The 22,483-nt window shown below is 47.7% G+C and overlaps 1 protein-coding gene across 3 annotated transcripts in view; it reads left to right on the plus strand.

The window, feature by feature from the left end:
- Nucleotides 1-22,483, plus strand: part of CSMD2 (CUB and Sushi multiple domains 2) — a 795,490-nt gene that overhangs the window by 601,520 nt on the left and 171,487 nt on the right. For all 3 annotated transcript variants that reach the window (XM_019512241.1, XM_019512243.1, XM_019512242.1), the window contains 4 exons: nucleotides 5,725-5,927; nucleotides 10,342-10,533; nucleotides 16,006-16,144; nucleotides 16,523-16,710. In XM_019512241.1, the coding sequence (XP_019367786.1) occupies nucleotides 5,725-5,927; nucleotides 10,342-10,533; nucleotides 16,006-16,144; nucleotides 16,523-16,710 (722 nt within the window). The remainder of the gene's footprint in view (nucleotides 1-5,724; nucleotides 5,928-10,341; nucleotides 10,534-16,005; nucleotides 16,145-16,522; nucleotides 16,711-22,483) is intronic.

Raw genomic sequence — 22,483 nt, forward strand, 5'->3', positions numbered from 1 at the left:
CCCACCACTCCTCATGGGTCATACCTCCCCCCATCCCCCAGAGGACCCCTGATCCTCTCCAGCCTGCTACCCCCCCGACTTACCTAATATCGGGCAGCCATTTTGATTCAATTTACCACCCCCCCCAATGCCCCCAAGTGTCTGTACTTAGCCCTAATGCTTTCGGATGTCTCGGGTAACAGTAGAGCATGTTGTACTTAATTCAAGGACTTATGCCAGGAGTGGGCAAAATGCAGCCCGCAGGCTGGATGTGGCCTGCCAGGCCATTCTGTCCGACCCATGAGGCCCCTAAAAAATTTAGAAAATTAACAGTTATCCACCCCTAGCTGTGGCCCTTGATGGCTTGCCAGAACTCACTAAGCAGCCCTCTGCCTGAAATAATTGCCTGCCCCTGACTTACGCTGTAAGGGTGTGGAAAGTCCCCTCGACATGTGCCTGTAATTCGGACTGTCATACATGCCCAGCTGCAAGATCCTTTCCATGAAGGGGCAAAAAGTCCTCAGCAGACATCTGGGGCAAAAAGGGGCATACCTGTCCAGTGCTTATTGCTGGCTTGCTGCCTTATTCTGGCTAGCAACAGTGGTCAAGGGAGAGGAGGAGGCAGACACATGTAATAACAATTCTCAGCTTTTCTTCAGTGTCCTTGAGAGGTCCTGAGTCCCCGGCACACTCCACTTGAAGTCGGTACAAGCTCTGGATACTCAGAAGATATTATTGTTACACCCTACTATTGTTACACGCTACTCGGCATTGTTGGAAAATCAGGCCTAGGGTGTCTCAATGTAAGTGCTTTTTTGAAAAGCTCGGGCCATGTGGCTCACCCAGGCTCATGCTACAAGTCAAAAGCAGAGCTTTTCTCCCTCTCCCTTCCTTTCTCGAAGCTGTCAATAACTGCTCCATGGTTTATATATATAGCTACATTTCCTAAACTGCTCTTAGCTACATTTGTATACATGTAATGGTGATTGTCAGAGTGCAAAAATAACTCTTCTCCTCCTATTGTTTCATACACCCACTTGTTGCATCTTGCCTTAAATTATGCACTTTGGAGCGCCGGAGGAGGATGGTGCAACTAAAATGTCATTTGGTTCCATCGGTATACGCCTCGCAGCCTGAAGGATATCGCATCTCTTTAATAACACGATTTCTCCCTGGTTGAGTTGTAAATGAACCAGCTTTGGCCAGTCACTTCCTTGTCATCAAGGTGTCACGTAGATGGGTTCCTGCTTCGTCGTTAATCATTTATGTTTTCCACATCTTAAAAATACATTAGGCAGTGAGTCACTCTTCCCTGCAAGGAGACTCGACACTTGTTGGGGATTCCCTTCAGCAGTTGGTAGGACAAGATGTTTGCAGGGATTCCCGGTCTTCCTTTTGCTGGCTCTGTCGTTCTCCTGCCTCATGCTTCCTTGCATGGAAGGACTTTCCTCTTGATCCATCTCCTGGTTGTTCCTGTGAACTCGGCGGTGAGTGCGCAGTGGGAGGAAGTGTGCCCTCAAACAAACACAAGGGCACAAGAACTGAGCAAAGGACATCAGAGCAATACATTCTTGTTTTTCTGAACCTGGTTCTTTTCCACTTTGCTCAAGGTCCCAGCTACACAGATTTATGATTCAGCTGTTTTGGCTCCTGCCCGTTTTTATGGATGTCTTCTTATTGCTGAGTACATTTCAGCATTTCTTCCCCCCACCCGCTACTTCTTTATTTTTGCCCTGGATAAATGGGAAGGCAGCCAAGCGAATATTTTCTTGTTTTCCTCTGTGGATTTTCTGTCAGGACTTTAAGCCCGGTATCTGATGGTTTGCTTTCCAGAGGTTTCCTCAGCACAATGCATACACCTCTGTCCCAATTTCAGAAGGCGTTTCAGCGTGGCATATCTAGAGTTACTCCTGTTTTTAGCCTGACTTCGGCATGTCATGTGGTGTCCTCCCCGGTGATAATGTGGCAATGAAAAACAGAGGCAATTAAATGGCCTTTCTTAGGTTGGCATTTTAAGTGCCAGAATGAAAGGGACTGAACCCTGATGTATCGCAGCCGTTAGCTGACAACTCCCCTGGGTGTAACAATAATAATATCTTCTGCTTAGGTAGCACTTCTTCTTCTCCAGAAGAAACCCAAACTCCTTGCAAATGCGGTGTTTGTGCAGCAATCCTTTCGCCTGCAAAAGACGGGCAGTTGTCACGCACGCTGCCATACCTCACAAGAGTTTGGGACAGGAAGGGCTGAGGACCCCCACATCTATTCACAGCAGCCAGAATGGAATTGGACCTGGTCCATCAGGATCACCCGCCTGTCCTGCCCCAAACCCTACAGGACACTTAATAAATGTTGAGTCTGTGTTCCACCTGCAAGACAGACGGCATCCCCAGCAAGAGCTCTGGCCATTAGCTCAGTGCAGACTGTAAAAACGAATGCCTTCTGAACACCACTTCTTCCAGTGCCTTTGTGCTGTCCCTCAAGGGTCTCTCCTCTAGGTACTGGCCAGGCATGACTCGGTTTAGTTTAAAGAACAGGCAAGATAACAGCACAGGATGATTCTGCTGCAGGCGGTCATGAACCAGGAAACCTCTGATGCATGAACTGAAGCACCTGCAGCCCTCTCTTCAAAGCAGGTGGAACAATAGACAATACAGAGGAGAGAAATGTAATCTGCATTGAAAGTATTGTAATAAAATACAAAGTGGAGGGCACACTGTAATTTCCCTGGCTGTTGTGAGTTCTTTAGCTGCTCTTTCCTCTCCCTTGCCTCCTTATCGCATATTTTAGAAAGCTGCTTCTGCTTTCTTAGTATTCATATATATTTTCCTTCTTAGCATTCTGCATTTTATTCTGTCAGCCTGTTGTGTTAAGGCATTAAATGTTATGAAAGATGATGTCAAAGCAACCCCCAGTTCAGGAGAGAAAGGCACTTCACCGAATGCAGTGGGTTCTGTCTAAAACCCATCTGGAAGTAGCATCTTAGCACCCAGTCAAGTCAGGCGGTACAGTCCACATTGTATACCAGTGGGGAAATATAGTCATGGAAGTGAAGGATACAAAGCCCACTGAATTCAATGGAAAGATTCCTCTTGGGTTCACTCTGGACCCCACATCCTTTGCTGTACTCATACAGCAGAACCAGGCAGGAGACCCGGATCCTGAGACCCCCCCCTCACCCCGTGTCCATTGCCCGTAGCCACAAGACCATCCTTCCTCTTCCAGCTTGTAGTTGCCTGTGGAAATGATCCTCTGCAGAATAAGTTTGCTCACCCTCCCAGCAAGTGGAGGTGAGAGGTGCTGTCCATCATCTCACCTTCTGTCTCTGGGATGCTCACTGGCTTCAGAAGGGGTCACTTCTTAGCCTTCTCACTAGCTGGTGAGTTGGATCCTTCAAAGCTGACGTAGATGGGAGGGAAACCAAAGAAGGAGAAATCAAAAGGTACATCTCAGAGCTCTATTTGGGGTGGAGAGAAGCCAGTAAAATGGTTGGCGCTTGCATTGATAGAAGGTAAGCAAGTCCTGCTGCCTACTAAGTAGGTAGGTGAGCCCCAGGAGCTGAATTCCTAGCACTCGTGTCCTTTTTATAATCAATATTTCATTGCCTACCCAGCAACAAAATTATTACACCAAAACAATCATAACAGAATAAACAAAAGCCTAACGTACCAAACCCTCCTGCATAGTCAATTAATAATATCAAATCACTGGCTCGCATATATAATGCAATACTTCAGTCATGATTATGTTGCATAGCGAATTTAAAATATTAAAGTATCAGGTAGGAGCCAGTGCCTTAAGAAGAGGGAGTAAAACAAAATGAATAAGTAAATCAAGTCAAGCCCTTGAAGATCAATTGTCTCCCCCTTCAGGGAGCAGGCTCACCTCCATCAAATGCCTCTCCCTGGCTACATGTGGGGCAAGGGCCCACAAGGCTTGTGCATCAGTGTACTCTTGATTTTTTCCATTTCTCTGCTCTCCTGTTATCCAGATCAGATCCAGGCTGCAGTGTCCTGGGAGCTCCTTCACCAGGCAGTGTTTCGCCTTCAACCTCTCCTAATTCAGCCGCAAGCTGTGGCACTATGAGTCTTGCAGACTTTCCTGGTTTCCATTGCCGTTGGAAGGCCCTTGCTCATCCTGTCCTTATAGTGGCAGGGCATCGGCAGTGCCCTCATTTCCCCCACTTTTACCCCGGGCTGGTTAGGGCGTTCTGGATGTTTTTGGGCATTATGCCTGGTGGTTGCATGAGAGAACTTGTGCAATTTTAAGAGCAAGTTAGACAAACATTTGTATAGGTTGGTTTAGACTGGGATGATCCTGTTTTGAGCAGGGGCCTGGACACAATGAGCTGTAAGGTCCCTTCCAGCTCCTACCGTCTATGAAACTATGAACTAGATGCGACCTTCTGAGGTCCCTGCCAGCCCTACTTTCCCATGATTGTGTGATCCACTCCTGGACACTATCCATGTCCACCCTACAGTGTCACTGTTTCTATTCCTCCCCTTCCCCACCCCGGTGACCTGCTACCCCGCTCAGTCCAGACCTACCCCTTACAAGATTTCCTATGATCTGATCATGTATTTTCAACCTGCCCTGCAGCATTCAAGAAGATCCTGGCTCCTCTCACACGCTGTGCCCTGCTTCCCATCTCAGACCTGTTTCCCAACAGTCAGGATGCTCCCTTCCCCTTGCATTTAACCTTTGGAGCATTAGGCCTATAGTAAGAACCGTCCACCCAATGCTTCTCTTCTAGGTTGAGCTTGCACTAACGACATACTGCTTTAAATAAGCTTCACGGGATTTTTTGTTTCCAAGTGATTCGTTTGGTGCCAAGAGCATACACTTTGGTCTGAGCACAGGTTTGGGGAAAAGAAAAAAAAAATCAACGCCTTTTTATCAGCAGATGCAGGCCCATGACTACAAGCTATTCTGTGGAGAATGCAAGGAAGCAAAAGGACAGTCAAGGTTGTTGCCTCTTGCAACAAGAGGACAATACGTGAATTAGGTGCAGGCACATTAGTCATCTTAAAGGGTCCCAGTGTAGTTCTAGTTCAGTTTTCCTGCTGGAACAGGTTTACTGGTTCTGCTGAATTTGTCTTTATCTTTAATAATAATAATAAAAAGAGCTCAGGAAAGTTAAGGGCAAGCTTTGCAACCTCACCTTTACAACTCCTATAGTGCTCCATTGCAGGCGTATTGTGCCCATGATTAATCTGCCCATCTGTCTGTCAGTGGAGGGGTTATTCTGGTGCCCATCATGCTACTATCTGAGCAGCTTCGATGGAAAATGAACTGCAGGGCCCTTAGTGGGACCATTCTCCCTGACTCCAGTGTGATTTGGATCAGGCTTGTGACCTCTCTAACTATCACTTTTAGGATTGGCTAGGCATTGGGGGGCATCTAAGTAGGGGCTGGTTTTCAGAGAGCACTGAGCACTCAACCTCCCGCAGTCACTTTTCTTTCCGCCTGTAGAACTGACCTCTTCATGAAGGCAGTAAGTATAATCATCCTTGTGTTGCAGATGAAGATGCTCGGGCAGGTGAAGTGACATGCCCATGGTCACCCAGCGGTTCAGTGGCAGACCTGGGAGTGGCACCAGGTCTCCTGAATCCCAGTTCGTTTCCTTAGCTGCTGGATGTCACAGCCTCAAATTAATATCAAGCACTTTTTTTCTAACTGCAACCAGCAAGGGCCTGGCATTTCTTTGTAAAGGTGTCCCCAACGGCATCTGGTTCCTTTTCTCCACAGGCTCCATTTCATTGTTTTCCACACGGAAGAATTCCACGACGTCCTGCGAATATGGGACGGTCCGGTGGAGAACGGGATCCTCTTAAAGGAGATAAGTGGCTCCAGCTTGCCCAACGATGTCCACAGCACCTTTAACTCCGTCATCCTTCAGTTCAATACCGACTTCTTCACCAGCAAGCAGGGCTTCGCCATTCAGTTCTCGGGTAAGCGCCGTGGTGGTGATGTTGCTTTCTCGGTGCTGTTTGGGGGTGGGCGTGGGCTGAATGATCACCCGCCCCTCCGTATTCACTGGGCAGCCTTGAAAACGCTGCTCTGTTGAATGCAGCTCATCTGTGAATAGCTGTAGCAGCACCGTATTCACTGGTCCAGTCATGCGCTGCTGAGTCTGTCTGAATCCCAAATCCCTCCAAATAGAGCAAAATTGTACACCTTGACCTTGTCCCTACAACAGAGAAGAGCACTGTGTTCTTTGGTGCTTTGTCCAGATGTAGAGCAGGGAGCTTGTCCGTGTTGCTCTAGGGCACGTGATTGTGGGTAGCATGAGTGACTTGAAGCCCTTTAGAGGAATTCCTCCCTGCCTACATACAATAGTTGCCCCTGGGCAGCACAATGAAGATTACCCCCAAGCCAGAGTGTGTGGATGCCTCGGGGACAGAGTGCCTGGGCACCGTGACCCAAGGGTGCATGCATGCCACTGAAATCATGTTGTTACTAGAATACTTTCACTAGGATTTGTACCCAGGCAGCTCCTGTGCCTAGGCACAGCCTCTGAGGTCACTTCCAGCCTAGAGGCAACAGCTTTGGTGCCACATACAACAAGGGTGAAACTCTTCCCAGTTCAGAGGACTAGCAAAAGGCCACTACCCACTCTTTTTTAAGGTCATAAAATAATGCAAAGTCTCTTATACCTGGGAACCAGTACAGCACTTGGGCACCAGAGTGCTCTGTGATAACCTTACACTGGCACAAACTTCCTTACACAGGACAAACCTCAAGGGGATTTTGATTTGTTCAAGACATGTTAACCGCTTGATTGCATAGAGCTCGATTGCAGGTCACTCTGTGCAGGAGATGCAGGTGCCCTGACCCCCTGAGAATCATACACTGCACCTTATCTGTAGATGGGCGGGCAGGCCCGGCATATTTTCAAATGACCAGTGATTTTGCTGCCTCTGTATTTGGAGGTCCAACTTAAAACCCTTCATTTTAAGATCTCAATTTGGGCACTTCAGAATTTGAGGCATACCAAATCCCTAGTCACTTTTAAAGATCTTTGCTTTAGTCTGTGTGTGGTCTGGCAGCATTAATGTGTATGGTGCCATTGCATATAACACACAAGGCCTTAATAGCTTTATTGCATAGAGACACTAAACCCTCCAAACCCATTGACTTCAGTGGGACTGCTCATGGTTGACCATTTAAACACACACACGTTTTTGCAGGGTCACGGCTAGCTGGCAGGTAGCGATGGGCTGATTTTTTTTTGAAAGCGTATAGCCAGGCAGTGATGTTACCAAGTAGCAGTAGAGAGATGATGGTATTGAAGCCGCAGTTCTTGTTACTGGTCCACTAGCTGCAGGTAAGAGTCTGTTCCTGGTTCCTTCTTTGTGGCCTGGAGGGGAAAGGACCCTCCAGGTTTCCAGCCAGGCTGTGTCAGTCCTCCCAGGAAGCACAGAGCAGATGGGAATCATAGATGCCTTTGGAAACAGCACTGCTCTTTGCTTGGTTAGCTTCAAAGGCTGGCATGGAGCAGGCCCAGTGAGTGCATGCTTTCCTCATCCATTTTTCAACACCGGGAGGGAGCAAGCACTATGCTCTTTTGGAAAGTTTCTGTCCAGTCCCTGCTCGGAGATTGGGAGTGAGACAAAGACATCTAACTCTTTCTGCAGAAGCTGACTGTAACTTCCCTTTTTGCTCGGGTTTCTGGTCTCAGTCCACGTCCTTATTGCCTGCGACTGCTGGCCACCGTGCTGGACAGGATGTGACCTGAGATTAAACCTGAGCTGAAACACCTGCAGCTAAATAGTCCTAGTGGTATGGGAACATGGTGGACCAAGTCTTCAGCTGGCATCAATCAGAAGTGAAGTCAGGGACCTGGCTGACAGCAGCAGCAGATCTGGCACCTTATATTTCTTTTGCTGAGATGGGTGGAAACTCCACAGAGTTGACCAAGGTTTCATAAAGACAGCAGCCAGACTGCAAGAGGCTCATGTCTGCCTCTTACAGGTCAGGTTTGGAGCCTCCCAAAGGTAGGGACTAAATTCCCCTGCCACTCAGGGAAAGAGAAATCTGCTTGCATTAGCAGTTTGGTTTACACCATCTGTTTGACATAGGATCCTATAGAAATGCCACTTAAGATCAGTGGGTGCCGGGGTTTATTAAGTAAACACGCATGTGCATGATTAGAAATCACACTTGCCCTCTGCACAGCACGCTTGAACTTGCCACTCCTTGAAGCCTTTTCCAGCTGGAAAAACAGATGCTCGCTGTGAAGAAGGAGGCAGCTTGTGTGTGTGGATGTGTAAATGTGGCAATCGTAACAGGGCACAAAGGAAAGATGGAGAGCAAAGAAGTTGTTCTTGTTCCCCCTTGTACCTTTAGTTATTAGCAAGTGAGGTATCCTCATGAGGTAGATTTAGGAGGAAGTGGTTTGATAGCCGAAATGCCAGTCCAGGGCTGGGGAAACTGAGGTTCAGTTCTTGGCTCTGCCATGAATGGTCTCTGGGGCATTTGACAAGTCATTTATTCTCACTGTGCCTCAGTTTCTGCACTGGTAAACCATGGCAATGATAACTCTATGCTGCACAGGAGGGGCATTAGGATATTATGGGATGAGAGCCATATTCCAGCCTAGCTGGAAGGATGCTCACCTCCTGCTCCAGTTTGTGGGACTTACGCTTGAGTTGAAAGAAAATCAGTATTTGCAGCCCGTGGAGTTCTTTGCTCCAGGAATGCCACGTGCTTAAATGGCATCGCTGGGGCTTTAGGACATTCTGGATGAGCCTCTGGGCATTTCTTGCACCTCTACAAGTTAGGAATGACTAGGGACCACTGTAATTTAGGCTCTGGCAGGGGAAAAGATGAGCTCCCTGCAGGCTTGCTGGAGCCAATTTCAGGTGTGTTTTCACGGTGGGCTCTCCCACACCTCTGGCTGAGGGAGCCCACCGGGGAGCCAATTACCATTGAACAGCCGCACACAGGCTGTTCTTCAGCTGTTTTAAGAAAGTAAAGCTCACCATTTATTAGATAACAACTTTTAATTAAAAGCTCATCACTTACAATTCTTAACGAATCCATAATAAATCAACTTTACCAAACAACGACCCTTATTGTGGGAGCAGGCACCCAGCGTGCCTATGCCTGCAGCCCCTAGGGCAGGGGGTGCTTACCTGCTCTGCTCTAAAGTCCCTGCCAAAGCGGGGAATTGAACAACGTGACTGGCTAAGCCCTGGCAGGGGCTGGCCCTGCAAACACCGTGTGTCCGGGGCTCTACCACCTTTCTTCTCCACACTTCAGGTAAGTTTTGGTTTGTTTTTTGTTGTTTTTTTTTTAACTTTTTTTTCCTGCCATCCATCTCCCCCACAGTTTCAGGCCATTTCCAGATAAATCTAAGTTTTCTGGAGCTTTGCAGGAAACGTTAAATTTTGGGCTTTCTCCTGAAGCCTGAATTACAGCGGTCCCTAGGAATGAGCAAAAATCCTGTTTCTGAGAGCAAATGGGTTACCACAGAGAGATGAGAAGGAAGGTTTAAAGTCACGCTCTTCAATGTTTGTATTCAAGATAGCCAGAAAAGGATGGGGAAGCTGAGGGCATGGAAAAATTTGTTTCCCCCAAAGTTTGAAAGTCATCCTTTTGAAAATTAAAATACCTATGACTAACTCAGTGCTTGATAGGAAAACTGAAGAGTAATCGCCTGAAGAGTTGTTTGAAAGGGAGTCATTTGAAACAAAAAATATTTGGAAGGTCCTACCTGCTTTTGTCTTATTTCTCTATGCTCCACTGGCAAAATTGGAAAAGGAAGAGGGGAGGAAAAAAGGGGTCAGGAAGGGAGGAGAAAACAGACAAATGAGCAAAAAACCCTGAAGAATTCCAAATGAAAGACACTTGTGTGATTTTTTTTTTTTAATTTCAGAATAAAATAGCATTATTTCTAATATATATAGCATTTAATGCATTTCTGTAGTGCCAACCCTATGTTTTCTTCAGCTACAAATCAGATACCGAAAATCATGAGACTGTTTGAACATTTAAGAGGAAGCGAGGCATACCAGGTTATTTTTTTTCTTTTGCCTTCTGGTTTCTGACTGTATCACGATGAGCCAGGAGGCCCCTTACAACGTGCCTTGCACCTTTTCCATGCACCTAGGAGGGCTTTTCTGTCTGTGAGAGCTGGGGCATCGCATGACTCCAGGCGCTCGGGCTTTCGGGAGAAATACCAGGCAGCACAAATATCGCGAGCCAAGCACAAGAGCTGCCGACATTGTGATGGAAATGTTTTTCCCAATCCAAAGCCTTTCTCCCATGAAAGGTTTTAACCAGCTTGCACGCTTAGAAGAATGAGCTCATTCCCGGAGGGTTGCCAACCTGTATTTGCTTGTTTGTTTTTAATGCTCCCAGTTTCCACTGCCACATCCTGCAATGACCCAGGGATTCCTCAGAACGGGACCCGGAGCGGAGACAGCAAAGAAGCCGGTGACTCCATCGTCTTCCAGTGTGACCCAGGATATGCCTTGCAGGGGGAGGCCAAAATCACCTGCGTGCAGATCGAGAATAGGTTCTTCTGGCAGCCAGACCCTCCCTCCTGCATAGGTATGCTCCATGCAGTCATTTCTGCGTGTCCCCTTTTCCCAATCTTATTTCATAGATTTCATAGACGTTTGAGCTGGAAGGGACCCCAGTGGATCATTGAGTCCAGCCCCCCGCCCCAGGGGCAGGAAGTCAGCTGGGGTCATAGGATCCCAGCAAAATAAGCATCCAAATGTGTTTTGAAGGCGTTCAAAGTGGGTGCTTGAACTGCCTCAGGTGGCAGTCTGTTCCAGACCTGTTTAGCCACAAGGTTTTGCAGTTCCCGGCCTGTTCATGATCACGTATAATCGTGCAAGTCTAACATAGCCGTTAGCAAACGTGGGGTAAAAAAAGGCCCCTATCAGAACCCGAGGGAAGCATCAGGAGTCTGCTCAGCCAGGTCAGTGAGGCCTGGACCATGGCTGAGCTAAGCTAGAAATCCACTGGCTTACCAGGATGGGCCAAAAAAGCAGCCTGGCCTCTAAGACCAGGTGTTCCCAGGAGCCCAAAAAGGAGGAACCTTAGGTAGTTAGTTGGTTAGGAAGCAGGGGACTCTCTGCACCAGCCTATTCTGTCCTGTGTTGGCATTGGGTTTCCCAGCGCTTCTGTTCTCGGATATTTCTGCTCAGATCGTAAGCACTCTTGGAGGGCAGGGTTGTTCTGGGGTTTGCACAGCACCTGGCACCAGGGCTAAGACTTCAAGGATACTTCTATACCAGGGGTGGGCAAAATGCGGCCCCAGGAGCCGGATGCGGCCTGCCAGGCCATTCTATCCGGCCGACGGGGCCCCTAAAAAATTTAGAAAATTAATATTAATCTGCCCTGGGCTGCCTGTCATGCATCCCTCGATGGCTTGCCGAAACTCAGTAAGCAGCCCTCTGCCCGAAATAATTGCCCGCCCCTGTTCTATACCATATTCCCAGAGAGAGAGATGCTCCCAAACCCATCTGTTCCTGCCCTTACATGCCAAACCTAGAAATTCAGTAGCGGCCCCATTGCAGGGGCAGGGGACAAAGGGATAATGCATTGCAAGCCCTCTCGAGACCTCTTTCTCCAGCATGCTGGAGATTGGTCATGGAGAAACCTGCCCCCCCTTCAGTGGTTTTACCATCTCACTGCCGGGTTTGGACCATGAGGGCAGGTGCATGCTGAGAGCATCTCTCCTTTGGGGTGTGGTGTAGACATGCCATGTATAGGCAGTAAAGCCTAAGTTGTACTACTCAGCTGGAGAGCTCAGAGTTAAACGAGGCACAGTTAATGCCCAGCCTTGGAAGAGGGACTTAGGATCTTGGCTGGATGTCTTCTGCACAAGGATGTAACAAATTCTGATCCCCAGGAGATAATTACCTGACATTCTCCTTGAGCTCATACAGTCATAAAAGAAGCTCATAAAATTGATTTTTTTTTTTTTAATACCTCCGGAACATATAAAAATTGTCATGCTAAGCACATAAAAGCAATAAACCTTAAATTTCCTGGCTAATTAAATGGTAGCCAGATATTACTCATTCTGTAACCTTCATTCATGTTTATGCAATGTTATCCCAAGCAAGTCAAATTAATTAATTCTGTTTCTTAAAACTGATTTAAAGACAGCCAGAAAACTTTTATGGCCTGTCCAGAATTTATGCTTGCTGCAGGACAGCTTGGATTTTTTTTTTTTTTTGAATGACTGTCTTGCAAATCTAGAGAGACATCACTTCAGTGTGATGCAGACAGCCCTTTTACTTGTCCCAGAGCTACAACTAAAATCACGTGGCTGTGTGTCGTACCCACTCTCCCATTGAGTTCCCATTCACATTGGGGGCTGGGATCTGAGCTTTTCTTTCCAGAGAGACGTAGCTCATTCCTTGAGATGATCTGAGCTCTGACAATTCCCCTGGGTTGTCTTCAGTGGAGCTGTTTTATTCAAGGGAAGCCATTATAGTGAATTGTTTTTGAACACAGCATTGACAATCTTGTTTTAAAAGAGGCAAGATCACCAAGAGTCTGATAGCAACAAGGTTTTTCCCTTGGTAATAAAGGACTCAGGCATTGTTGGTGGGCAGATAATGCAAATAGTCCTGCACTTGCTGCCTAATGACAACTCATTTGAAAATGGAAATTTCCCCACCCACCATAGAAAAATTGAGTTGTCACGGAAAAATTCAAATCAAAATATTTGATCCTTGAAAAACGGCTGTGGTGCCTCTTGAGAATTGCAATTCAGGTAAATCTTTAGATTGGGCTCGCAGGTTAGATGACATTTCTCGTGCTGATGAGAGATGGGACGTCATGGGAGTTGCATGGATCGTGGGAGATAAAAGTCCAACCGGGAACCTTTGCCCATTGAAGAGAATGAGAATATGAGATGTGTGAACTGCAGCTGCCATAACGTGCCACGGCAGTGTTTTGTCATCACAATTTGTGGAGGCGGGAGAGGGGTTCCATTTATCTACAAAAAAATAAAATATCTATCTCCCTTACCCGGGAGGCAGACACATGCTAAAAGATGTCAGTTCAGCAAAAATTCAATTTTCCAACCCAAATTCCATTCGTCAGAAAACTTTCAGCTGGCTTCATCTTCCTGGCAGAGAGGCAGGGCAACGTCCTCTTTCCTTAGACACTGATCAGGAACATGCCATTAGAGTGAGGGGACACCTAAGAGCTCGTCAGCTCTGGGAGATGCAAGGAAACCTTTGCAACTCCTGTGGTTGCAGCTTACAAATTCTCAACAGAGGACCAGCAAAGCTGAGGACAGAAACACATTCATATATTCACAGGAATGATTCTTTATTTTTTTTCTTCTTCAGGGAAATGCCATCAACATATGAACAAAACTCCCCTTCTCCTGGCTCTTTGCTCTGAAAGATGTTGGTTCACGGAGCAAATGCGTTATGTAGGGATACACCAGCCATCGGTTTGGCTCTGGTCGTCCTTCTTTATAGCAGCTTGAGCTCCGTATTTTCACGTGGTGCAAATCAGAATAGCTTCATGGCCCTCCTTGGGTCAAAACCAGCTTGCCCCAGCTGAGCACCTTGCCGGCTCGTTTTTAGCAATAAGAGTTAACTAGAGGGAGAAAGTTGGAAAACCAGATACAACAGAGGGGAACAGAAAGTGCTCCTAGTTGTAACCTGGATTTGTATGGTAGCTTGGCAGCAATGCATTGCTTATGCGTATAAAGGATTTAACCCAAATGTTTTTTAAACCTGACTGTGACGTGTGAAGTATCTTGGGAAAATTACAAAGCACATTTACTCCCTCTCTGTCCGTTTGGTTCTCTTCATCTTCTACAGTCCTATGAAAAACAGCCCTGTTTTGCCTGGCAGTCACATAATGGCAAATGTCCTCCTTTCTTGGGTCTTTTCCTCCTGGAAACCACAAGCGCCAAGAGGAAAGGTCATGAGAAAAAGTTTTTCTCGTGATTTTTCCAGCTGGGAGAGGAGAGGTGAAATGCATTTCATCTTAGTGGTAGACAAGGTTCTTTGGGTGAATCTGATGTCTTTTATTAGACCAACTAAATAGTTGGAGAACAACTTTTAAGCAAGCTTTTGGGTTGGTTGAACTATTTAGTTGGTCTAATAAAGGAGATCAGATTCACCCAAAGACCCTTGTCTGCCTGGGTCCTTAGACCAACAACCTGCACCCCTTTATCTTAGTGGTGACATTTGTGTAGTTTCCGGCCTGAGTTCTTCTGGTCTTAGGAGAGCTGGAGGGTTGGGAAGAGACCCTCCATCCACATTCAGGCTCCTACAGCTCATGGGAAGGAAAAAACAACACTGAACCTTTAAAGATGCATTAGTTTTTAGGGTTAATTAGAGGCCCAAATTAGACCCCTAAATTAGACACATCAGGACCTGAGCAAACCCCAAACTGCACAAATACCTGCCCTCCTTACAATGGGTTGACCTTGTTACAGGGTTTCTTATTGAAATACAGCTCTGCTTTCATCTTGCTACTTTATCCTTAGCACTCTGACCTTTTTTTTTCCCATCTGTACTGTAGTACAGGTGCTTTCGCTAAATTATACGAGCTAATCAAAACTTCAGCTACAAGGAAGCCCTGGGCACTGGGGCTTTTGAAGTCTGCTTCCCAATCCAAGTCCAAAGTGTGTGACTCGAACCATACTCTGGCTTAAATCCTTTGGAGATTGGATGGGATTTTCAGTGGAGTTGAAGGGCGTTAGGCAACCAGCTCCCCTAGGCTGCTTTGAAAATCCCAGCCTTTGAACTCTTAAGTTTCTCCTAAGTTTCCCTTGAACGTAAACTCTGGAAAATGAAAGCATCTTTAAGGTTAATTCCCCATCAGTAATACCAAGGTCAGTCTTCTGTACAAGGCACGGGGCCAGAGCTCAGAAGATCTGTGGTCTACTTCTTGACCCTCCATGCTATTTTGGTGTCACTGTGAGTTAATTGCTTCACTATTCTCTGCCTCACTTTCCTCATCAGCTAAATGGGGATGATAAATTCTCATCACCTGCATTAGCCGGTGACTTCACTCCATGATCTTGGAGGCCATTTCGAGTCCTCTGTCTCATGTCCCTAACTGCAAGGGAGAGGGAGAAGAAAGACTGCATGCGCTGATGTTTAAAAATGCTTAGACACTGCAGCAAGGAGGTCTGTATAAATGCCCACAAGATGCATTTTAAAAGTTCTTGCTGAGAGTTGTTCTCCTAATCTGGGTGTTACCCATTTGTCTCCCAGTCGGCGTCTGCATTACTGCGGGGCTTGTTATTGCATCAAGCCCACAAGCTCTGAAAAGTCAAGGATTGCGCTACTCCCCCTGGAAATCTGGAAGTGTAGGTCAATCCAAGCAACAGAGGGAAATCCTAGAGGATCTACCCCCAAGAAAAGGACTTCAAGAGTTCGACAGTAATAAATTAACCATGGGCAATTGCCACTGTGCAGAAATGTTACGGGGGCACTCTCAGCTTGGAAAAAAAATGGATTTTTCAATCAACTTGGCATTTAGTGCATTGGCAGCTGTAATAAATACAAACAAATCATTAGTCCCTGACAATGTGCGTATTCACTTCTTTAGCAGGAGTTTAGGTTGTGACTGAGAGCTGCCTAGATGTATGCAATAAGGGGGTGTAAGGCATCCTTTTCCTCTTAACTGTTTATCTGTACGTCTCATCTTATGAAGGCTGCCACAGCATCTGGGGCTATCTTTTACTATATGTATGTGCCATGCCCAGTCCGGTGGGACCTGAGCCCGAGGTTAGGCCATGAAACAGTACTGTAACACAAGTGATAATCGCTCACCTGGCAGCCTACCTCTGGCTCCATATTCCTCTGTCTGTCTCCATCCACTCATTTATATCCCCTGTCCGTGTCTTCATCTGTCATCCCGTATCTCTCGGCCACTTATTTAAATCTCCTGCCTCCAAAATTGCTAGGTAACCTTAGTCCAGAGCTCGACCTTTAAGTCTAAATTGACCATCATCGGTTGTTTTTCCTACCTGGCATGATATGCAACATGTGATTTTTTTACCCTGTTGGTTGCTTGCTCCTTCAGCTCCCTGCGGAGGGATTTTGACGGGACCATCAGGAGTCATTTTGTCACCACAGTATCCAGAGCCCTATCCCCCGGGGAAGGAGTGTGACTGGAAGTTGACTGTCTCTCCTGATTACGTCATTGCCCTGGTATTTAATACGTAGGTATCCAAGTGCAAAGCGGCTGCTTGCTTTTACTCCTACAAGAACCTGTGGGCAACAAGGGATGGAGCTAGTGAGGTTGGCATGTGTTTCTCTTATGGTCACCCTGAGACTCATTGGATCCATCCCCTAGCAAAGCCCTCAGTTTTCCCTGGCCCATGGGCAGCATCAGCCCAGAGGTAACACTGAATCTCTCGGGGCCTCTGTTCCCCTCCTTTTCTTCCTAGTGCCTGCTTGGCCTGCTTAAATGTTAAGGTCTGTGACGCACGAGATCTCTCTTTGCATGGTTTCATACAGGACATTGGGGCTGTGCTCTTTGCTGCACCTGGAGACGCTGCCCTTGCAAATGCAATCATCTGAGCGCCGTTGTTTTCCAGGTTTAATCTGGAGCCCGGGTATGACTTCCTTCACATCTACGACGGGCCGGATTCACTCAGCCCCCTGATCGGGAGCTTCTACGGGTCCCAGCTGCCCGAGAGGATTGAGAGCAGCAGCAACAGCCTGTTCCTGGCTTTCCGAAGCGACGCCTCTGTGAGCAATGCGGGATTCATCATCGATTATACAGGTAACCAACCGGGCATAGTCTAGCTGTGCCCACCATTTGTCAGCCTGCCTGATGCATGGAATTCACTTCTTCTTAGGCCCAGCTGCCTGGTTGTACCGTATGGGGGGGGCCGTGCCCCGTGAGATATGGGAACCTCTTGTCCCAGCATCCATCCTGCATGGCTAAGCCCTTTAACAAGCCCGCCAGTGAGAGGGCTTCAAGAATGGATAGGAGTGGAGGGGAGAATTAGTTCAAAGTTGGCCAGATGCCTCTTACCTCCCTGATTTGTAGTTTTAGTTTCCAGAAGGTGGGAACAGCCCTGGGATCCTGGCTGCATTGGAGGTTTGGGGAGATGACTGTGGCGGGGTGCAGAGATCCCACCTCAGGAACACAGCTGGGTATTCGTATCCCTCCGCTGTTTCCACCATGTGAGGCGGGCCAGTAGGGGGTGCTCCTGCGTCGAGCCACCCACCTCCCTGCGCCCAACCACCTTCCAGGCTCTGAATGCCTCCCTAGGGGCGCCTTATGTCCGGCCGACCCCTCTCCCAGAGCACACTCGCTAGTCTGGGGGTAACGTGCCGCCACCACCCCAAGAATGGACTGTCTCGCGGCCCTGTGTCCTTGGGGTAACACAGGCCTAAAGTCCCACGGGTACTCAACCCAGTACAGGCACTTGGGGTACTTCCCCAAGTCCGGGGGCAAAAAGGTATAGTCTCCCTTAGTCCACAGACCTAAGGGGTCTCTTAGGCATAATTTAGACCCACCCCTCAATAAGTCTCCCACACCAGTCAAAAAGGAGAACTTTATTGATTACAGGGGGTAGGGTAAACTAGGGTACAGGATAGAGCAATATCTAGAAATCCTAAAGAGCAAACAGTCTGGCTGTGGTAGCCTTTTGATTACGCATCTGTGATACTTCCAGCTAAATATCTAATCAGATTGAGTAGCTTACTCACAAGCATCTTCCAAAGGCAGGTGAAGTTTCCCTTTGGAGGCAGGCGGTTCCTAGCTCGTGAGTTTGGGGGCAGAGAGCCAGTTTCAGATGTTAAGGCTTCTCTGTGTCCCCTGCCTGGCTGCTGCGTCACCTCATGGCCGGAGAGGAGAGACCGCCTCCTTCCCCATCCTAACTTATATAGCCCCTGTGACCTCATTCACCTGGGTCAGCAGAGGTCAGCCCCAGTTGGCTGTCAGCCAACCAGTCTGAAATGCATCACCTGTTACCGGGCAGATCCCAGCTCCCCAGGTAGATGCCCCTCACCCAGGTACCAGTCAGGTAGGCAGAGGGAGCAGGTTTCCCCCTCCCTCAGGAATGCAGCCAGCTCCAGTTCCCTAAAGAGCCAGGCTGAGGGTGTGGTCCCCTAATTGAATGGTCACAGCACAGAGATTTAAATCACAGTGTCACAGGGCAGAGATTTTTGGGGAGAAACCAAGGTGGCTTTCTGCCACACAGACCGCTCTCAGAGCTCGCTGAAGAGCCAGGGTTGCAATTGAGTTTTGTTACTGACTCTGGCATCTGTATTTGCACCAGTAGCAAAGGGTGGGTGGGGAAGGCTGCGACAGGGAACATTTTCCCATCAGCTTTGTCTCAAGGTCTTTTCACCCTGTAAGGTGAGCTGGTCCAAGGACAAAAGGAGCAGCTGGATTTTTCTGGTACTAAGATCTGGAGGAGGCTGAACCAGGATTCCTGGCTTCCCTTCCTGGGTCTTTCAGGGATGCTCTTCCCTTTGGACAGGTCACTTAAGTTCTTCAATTCTCCATTAGTAAAGCACAGTGATGATGACCCCTACTCACTTTTGTCAAGTGCTTTCAGCTGTAAATGAAAAGCCCCAGACATGAGCTGGTTGTGATCAGTATGCTTTATTATTCGGTATCTCACCTGCAACAGGCTTTTCTGTTAGATTCCCAGGGGAAAACATGGGCTCTGACGAAGTCAGTGTTCAAACTCCCATTGCTTTCACTGGAGCAGGCTTCCACTCCCACTGCTTCCCGGTTGCCCAGTCTTTGCTCTGCAGGATGGGAGCAGGTGGGCACATCAGGTCCTCATTTGTCTTATTGCCAAGAAACCAGTTAATGGACTAGGTTCCAACCAGTTTGCCTTCAACAGAAGCTGTATTTGGCAGGTGCAACCCTTGCTGTGCATTGATTGTGGGATCAGGTCCTTGTTATTATGTCCATCCTACTAAAGAGACCCTGCCCTGTTGTGCCGGAGTCTCCACACACACATCCGGAGAATAGTCCCTGCCTCCAAAACCTCCTTTCTTAGCTTTGCACATTAAAACAGGTCCAAAAATTAAAGAAAAGAGACTTCACTAAGCTGAGTTTTTTGTCTGACTCCATTGGCACCGCATCTTCCCTTCCTTTCCTCAGCCTAAATTGATGTGATATTCCCCCCCCCCCCAGTATGTCTTACCTAGTACCAAACCACTTGGCTGTTAGCTTGCCAGGGTTTCCCTTGCTGAAACACCTGCCACTTTGAATTACGTACAGTATTTACCCATAATAAAGTGTGTGGGCCTAACACAAACCATCCCTGTTCTGTGGGCAGCGTGGCTGCTGTTCATGCAGATGTAGATTGCCTGATTTGTGCTCTGCTGACAATGAGGGACTCGTCCGTATGCTGCAAGTGGCTGGGTGTTTCTCCAAGGCTTTGCATTGCTTTGTTTTATTCTACATCTGCTCCCCATGCTGTGAAGTTTCATGTAGAGGCCAGCTACATTGCTCCTTTGGATTACGCTCCTCTCTGCCAAATGCAGGAAAGCTAGGCTGGCTTTCCACAGGCCTGCAGGGGCTTGGAAGGGGTGAGTTGGCAGCCTGTTCAGCCCCTGGACAAATAATGAGATGTGGAGGGGATTCTTCACAATGTTTAGCACTAGTTCTTCGTGTGGAGCAAAGCTCCAAAAGTTGCTGCTTTTTCAGCTGGAAATATTGGGCTTGATGCTGCTGGCAGACAGCATGTAGAAGGGGGATCTTAAGCAGCTTTGTTTTCCACAGGCTCTGCCATGGAGGGATTTCCTCCATTTACAGCCCCAGGACTTGTCTGGGAAGAAGTGAAGAGCTATGGTGCAAGGCTCAGCCACACCTCCATTCCCCCCTTAATAATCCAGGCTGAGAGATGAGTCAGAGTAGCGTCTTTCATCCTGTACCAGCGGAGAAGGCCATATGAATGGGGGGAGGTGGTGGAGAGTCTCTGCTCACTCGCACCCCACTGTTCACCTGCCAGACCAGCAGAAAAGGGTCTTGCTGCTATGGTGAATTGGGCTTCCGGTAGTCCGTCTTGGGTGCATCCAGATGAGCACAGCCATGCGGTATGTGGAGTTGCAGACCTGTTTGCAGTGCCACGTACAGCACAGTCCGGTGATCTCGGAGGGCACGCTGCCTGAGTGTGTGCTGCACCAGGTATTTTTTTGCCATGGGTTTTTTTGACCCCTGGAAATCCAAAGCAATGCATGCTCAGCCAGCGTGCACTGCTGAAAAGTGGAGCCGGTCCACCCAGAGCCGTGCTGCACTGCCAGCCAGGCTCTGCACGGCAGAACCGCCGCAGCTGCGGCCCTGGGAGTGCCCAGGACCCCAGGGAAAGCTTCTGGGGCCAGTACAGTGCTGGCCCCAGCCTCCTCTACCCCACCCGGGGTAAATCTGCACAACAAAGCACGTGTGGCATGGGCGTTCCGCGGGGACAAGAAGTGGCAGCACACCCAGGGAACCAAACTTCCATGCACATCTGGATACTCCCCATGTGTCTTTTAAGAAAACAGATAGAAAAGGTAAGAATCATTTTTCTTTTCAAGGTGGATACACAGACAAAGTCTCTTGGGGGGGAAAAAAAAAAGTATATTTCCATCCACATTCCCTCCTGTATAATCTTTCCCTTTCCACAGTGAATTTAAATAAACCTGTCCCCTCTTCTCCACTTTTCAGTGAGCAGAACATGCTACTTGCCACTTCATTTCTGATTTCAGTGTACAGAGCGCTGGAGGAGGTTGAACTGTTAACGGGGTGTTAGGAGTGCTCCATGCTGCCTCAGATTACAGATTTATTCCAAGAGGCAAGAGAGGTTTTGTCCAAGGAGGCAGGGACATGCCTACGTGATAAGGCACCTGAGCCTTAACGGATGGCGCTACCATTCAAAGGTTTACAAAATTAATGGCGCCACTTTCTCAAGATGAAGATCACAGAGAAACATCCTCCGTTGGTATTGCGTGCAATTGTGCTTGATCTATTTAAAGTAATCCACAATGCTGAGCGGCTTCATGTGTCGTGTTCTGGATTGCAGGAGTCTGCCTTATTTTTCACAATTATACTAGTGTGTTGGTGGTGCTACAGAAACAAGGCAGGTTGGTGGAAAAGAACTAGGCAGGTGATCTTCACTTTTGGCTTTTAGTTGATTTAATTTGCTGGTTCTCCCAGCCAAATTCAGGTCTTACCAGAGGACTCGGCATCCACGGTGGAGGGCAAATTGTCAAAAGTGCACCATGTATTGGGCCCTAGGTTTCCTTGGAGCTTCCATCCAGGAGTGTCACAGTGCAAATTGCTCTTTGCTGAGCCCTTGACACTTTGAGCTGCATTTAGATGTCCAAATGGAAGCTGGGCTCTTGAAAATCTGGCCTCAAAGGCTAAAGTCTTGCCTAGTGCTGAAGTACGGTTGTGATCCCCTATGTACTCTCAGCTGGTCTTGGCAAGATCAAGTCCTAAGACAATGTAGTTGCCTTTGCATTTCCAGCAGCATAGGGGCATGTCATTCGCACAGATTTTCCTCTGAAAGTTTTAGTTCATCAAATGTAACATCAAATGTTACTGGGTTGTTGGTTGTAGCCGTCTTGCTCTAAGGACATAGGCAGTCAAGGTTCTTTGGGTAGATGCAATTATCTTTTATTAGACCAAGTGAGCAGCTGGAAAAAAGAAAAAAGTTGGACAGAACTTTTTTCCAGCTACTCAGTTGGTCTAATAAAAGATATCACATCTACCCAAAAAACCTTGCCTGCCTACATCAAACCTTATGCACTCGCTAGCTGTAAATCACCATGGTGTCACTGAAGACAATGGAGTGGTGTCCGTTTTACTGCAGCAGCAGATCTGACGTGGATCATGTGCCCAAGGGATCGAGCATCCGTCTCTTTAGCCTTTAGTATCATAAACCTTTGAGCGGCCCACGAGAGCTTTCCAGGCAGAATCTAAAATCCCCTTTGGTTGGCAGGAGAGGTGATTTTCTAGACTGCCTTTTACCATAAGAAAGCAAAAATAGAACAGGGATGGAGGGAAGAACAGTAGTCCAGTTTCATGTCTTTCCATCCTTACTGGTCACCTTTAAAGGACAGGGTGTACATTCGTCTTCCTCTTTAAGGCAGTGATTCAGGAAAGCATCTCTTTGCAGGAGAGCACTTTCAGCACTTACTAAGGCTTAAGGACACGATTAAGTGCTTTTCTTAATCAAGGCCTGAGAGCCTGAGTCTGCAGGGTCCTGAGCATCTTGAGCTCCTGGATTGAATTTGCAGGCACTCAGCAACTTGCTGAATCAGGCCTTTAGCCCTGGATGAATTTTTGTCACTCCTGTGCATTTGCAACTTCCAGCATGTCTGCATAGCTAGATCAGAGGGAGAAGCTTGGCCACCGCTGTACTTAAGGGGATCAGTTGTCAAGGGGGCCTGCATTATTGAAGCAGTTGCTTTGCATCAGTCAATGTGTTTCGTTCTCCAGAGAATCAAGGGGAAAATACAACTCCTGGTGGTTTCAGTTGAGATGAGGGGTGTAAGAAGTGATTGAGGTCACCAGCTGGTCTGCCTAGCTAGCTTTTGCAGAC

Source organism: Gavialis gangeticus, unplaced genomic scaffold, assembly GCF_001723915.1.
Source record: "Gavialis gangeticus isolate Ggan-Ray unplaced genomic scaffold, GavGan_comp1, whole genome shotgun sequence".
NCBI classification, from domain to species: Eukaryota; Metazoa; Chordata; order Crocodylia; family Gavialidae; genus Gavialis; species Gavialis gangeticus.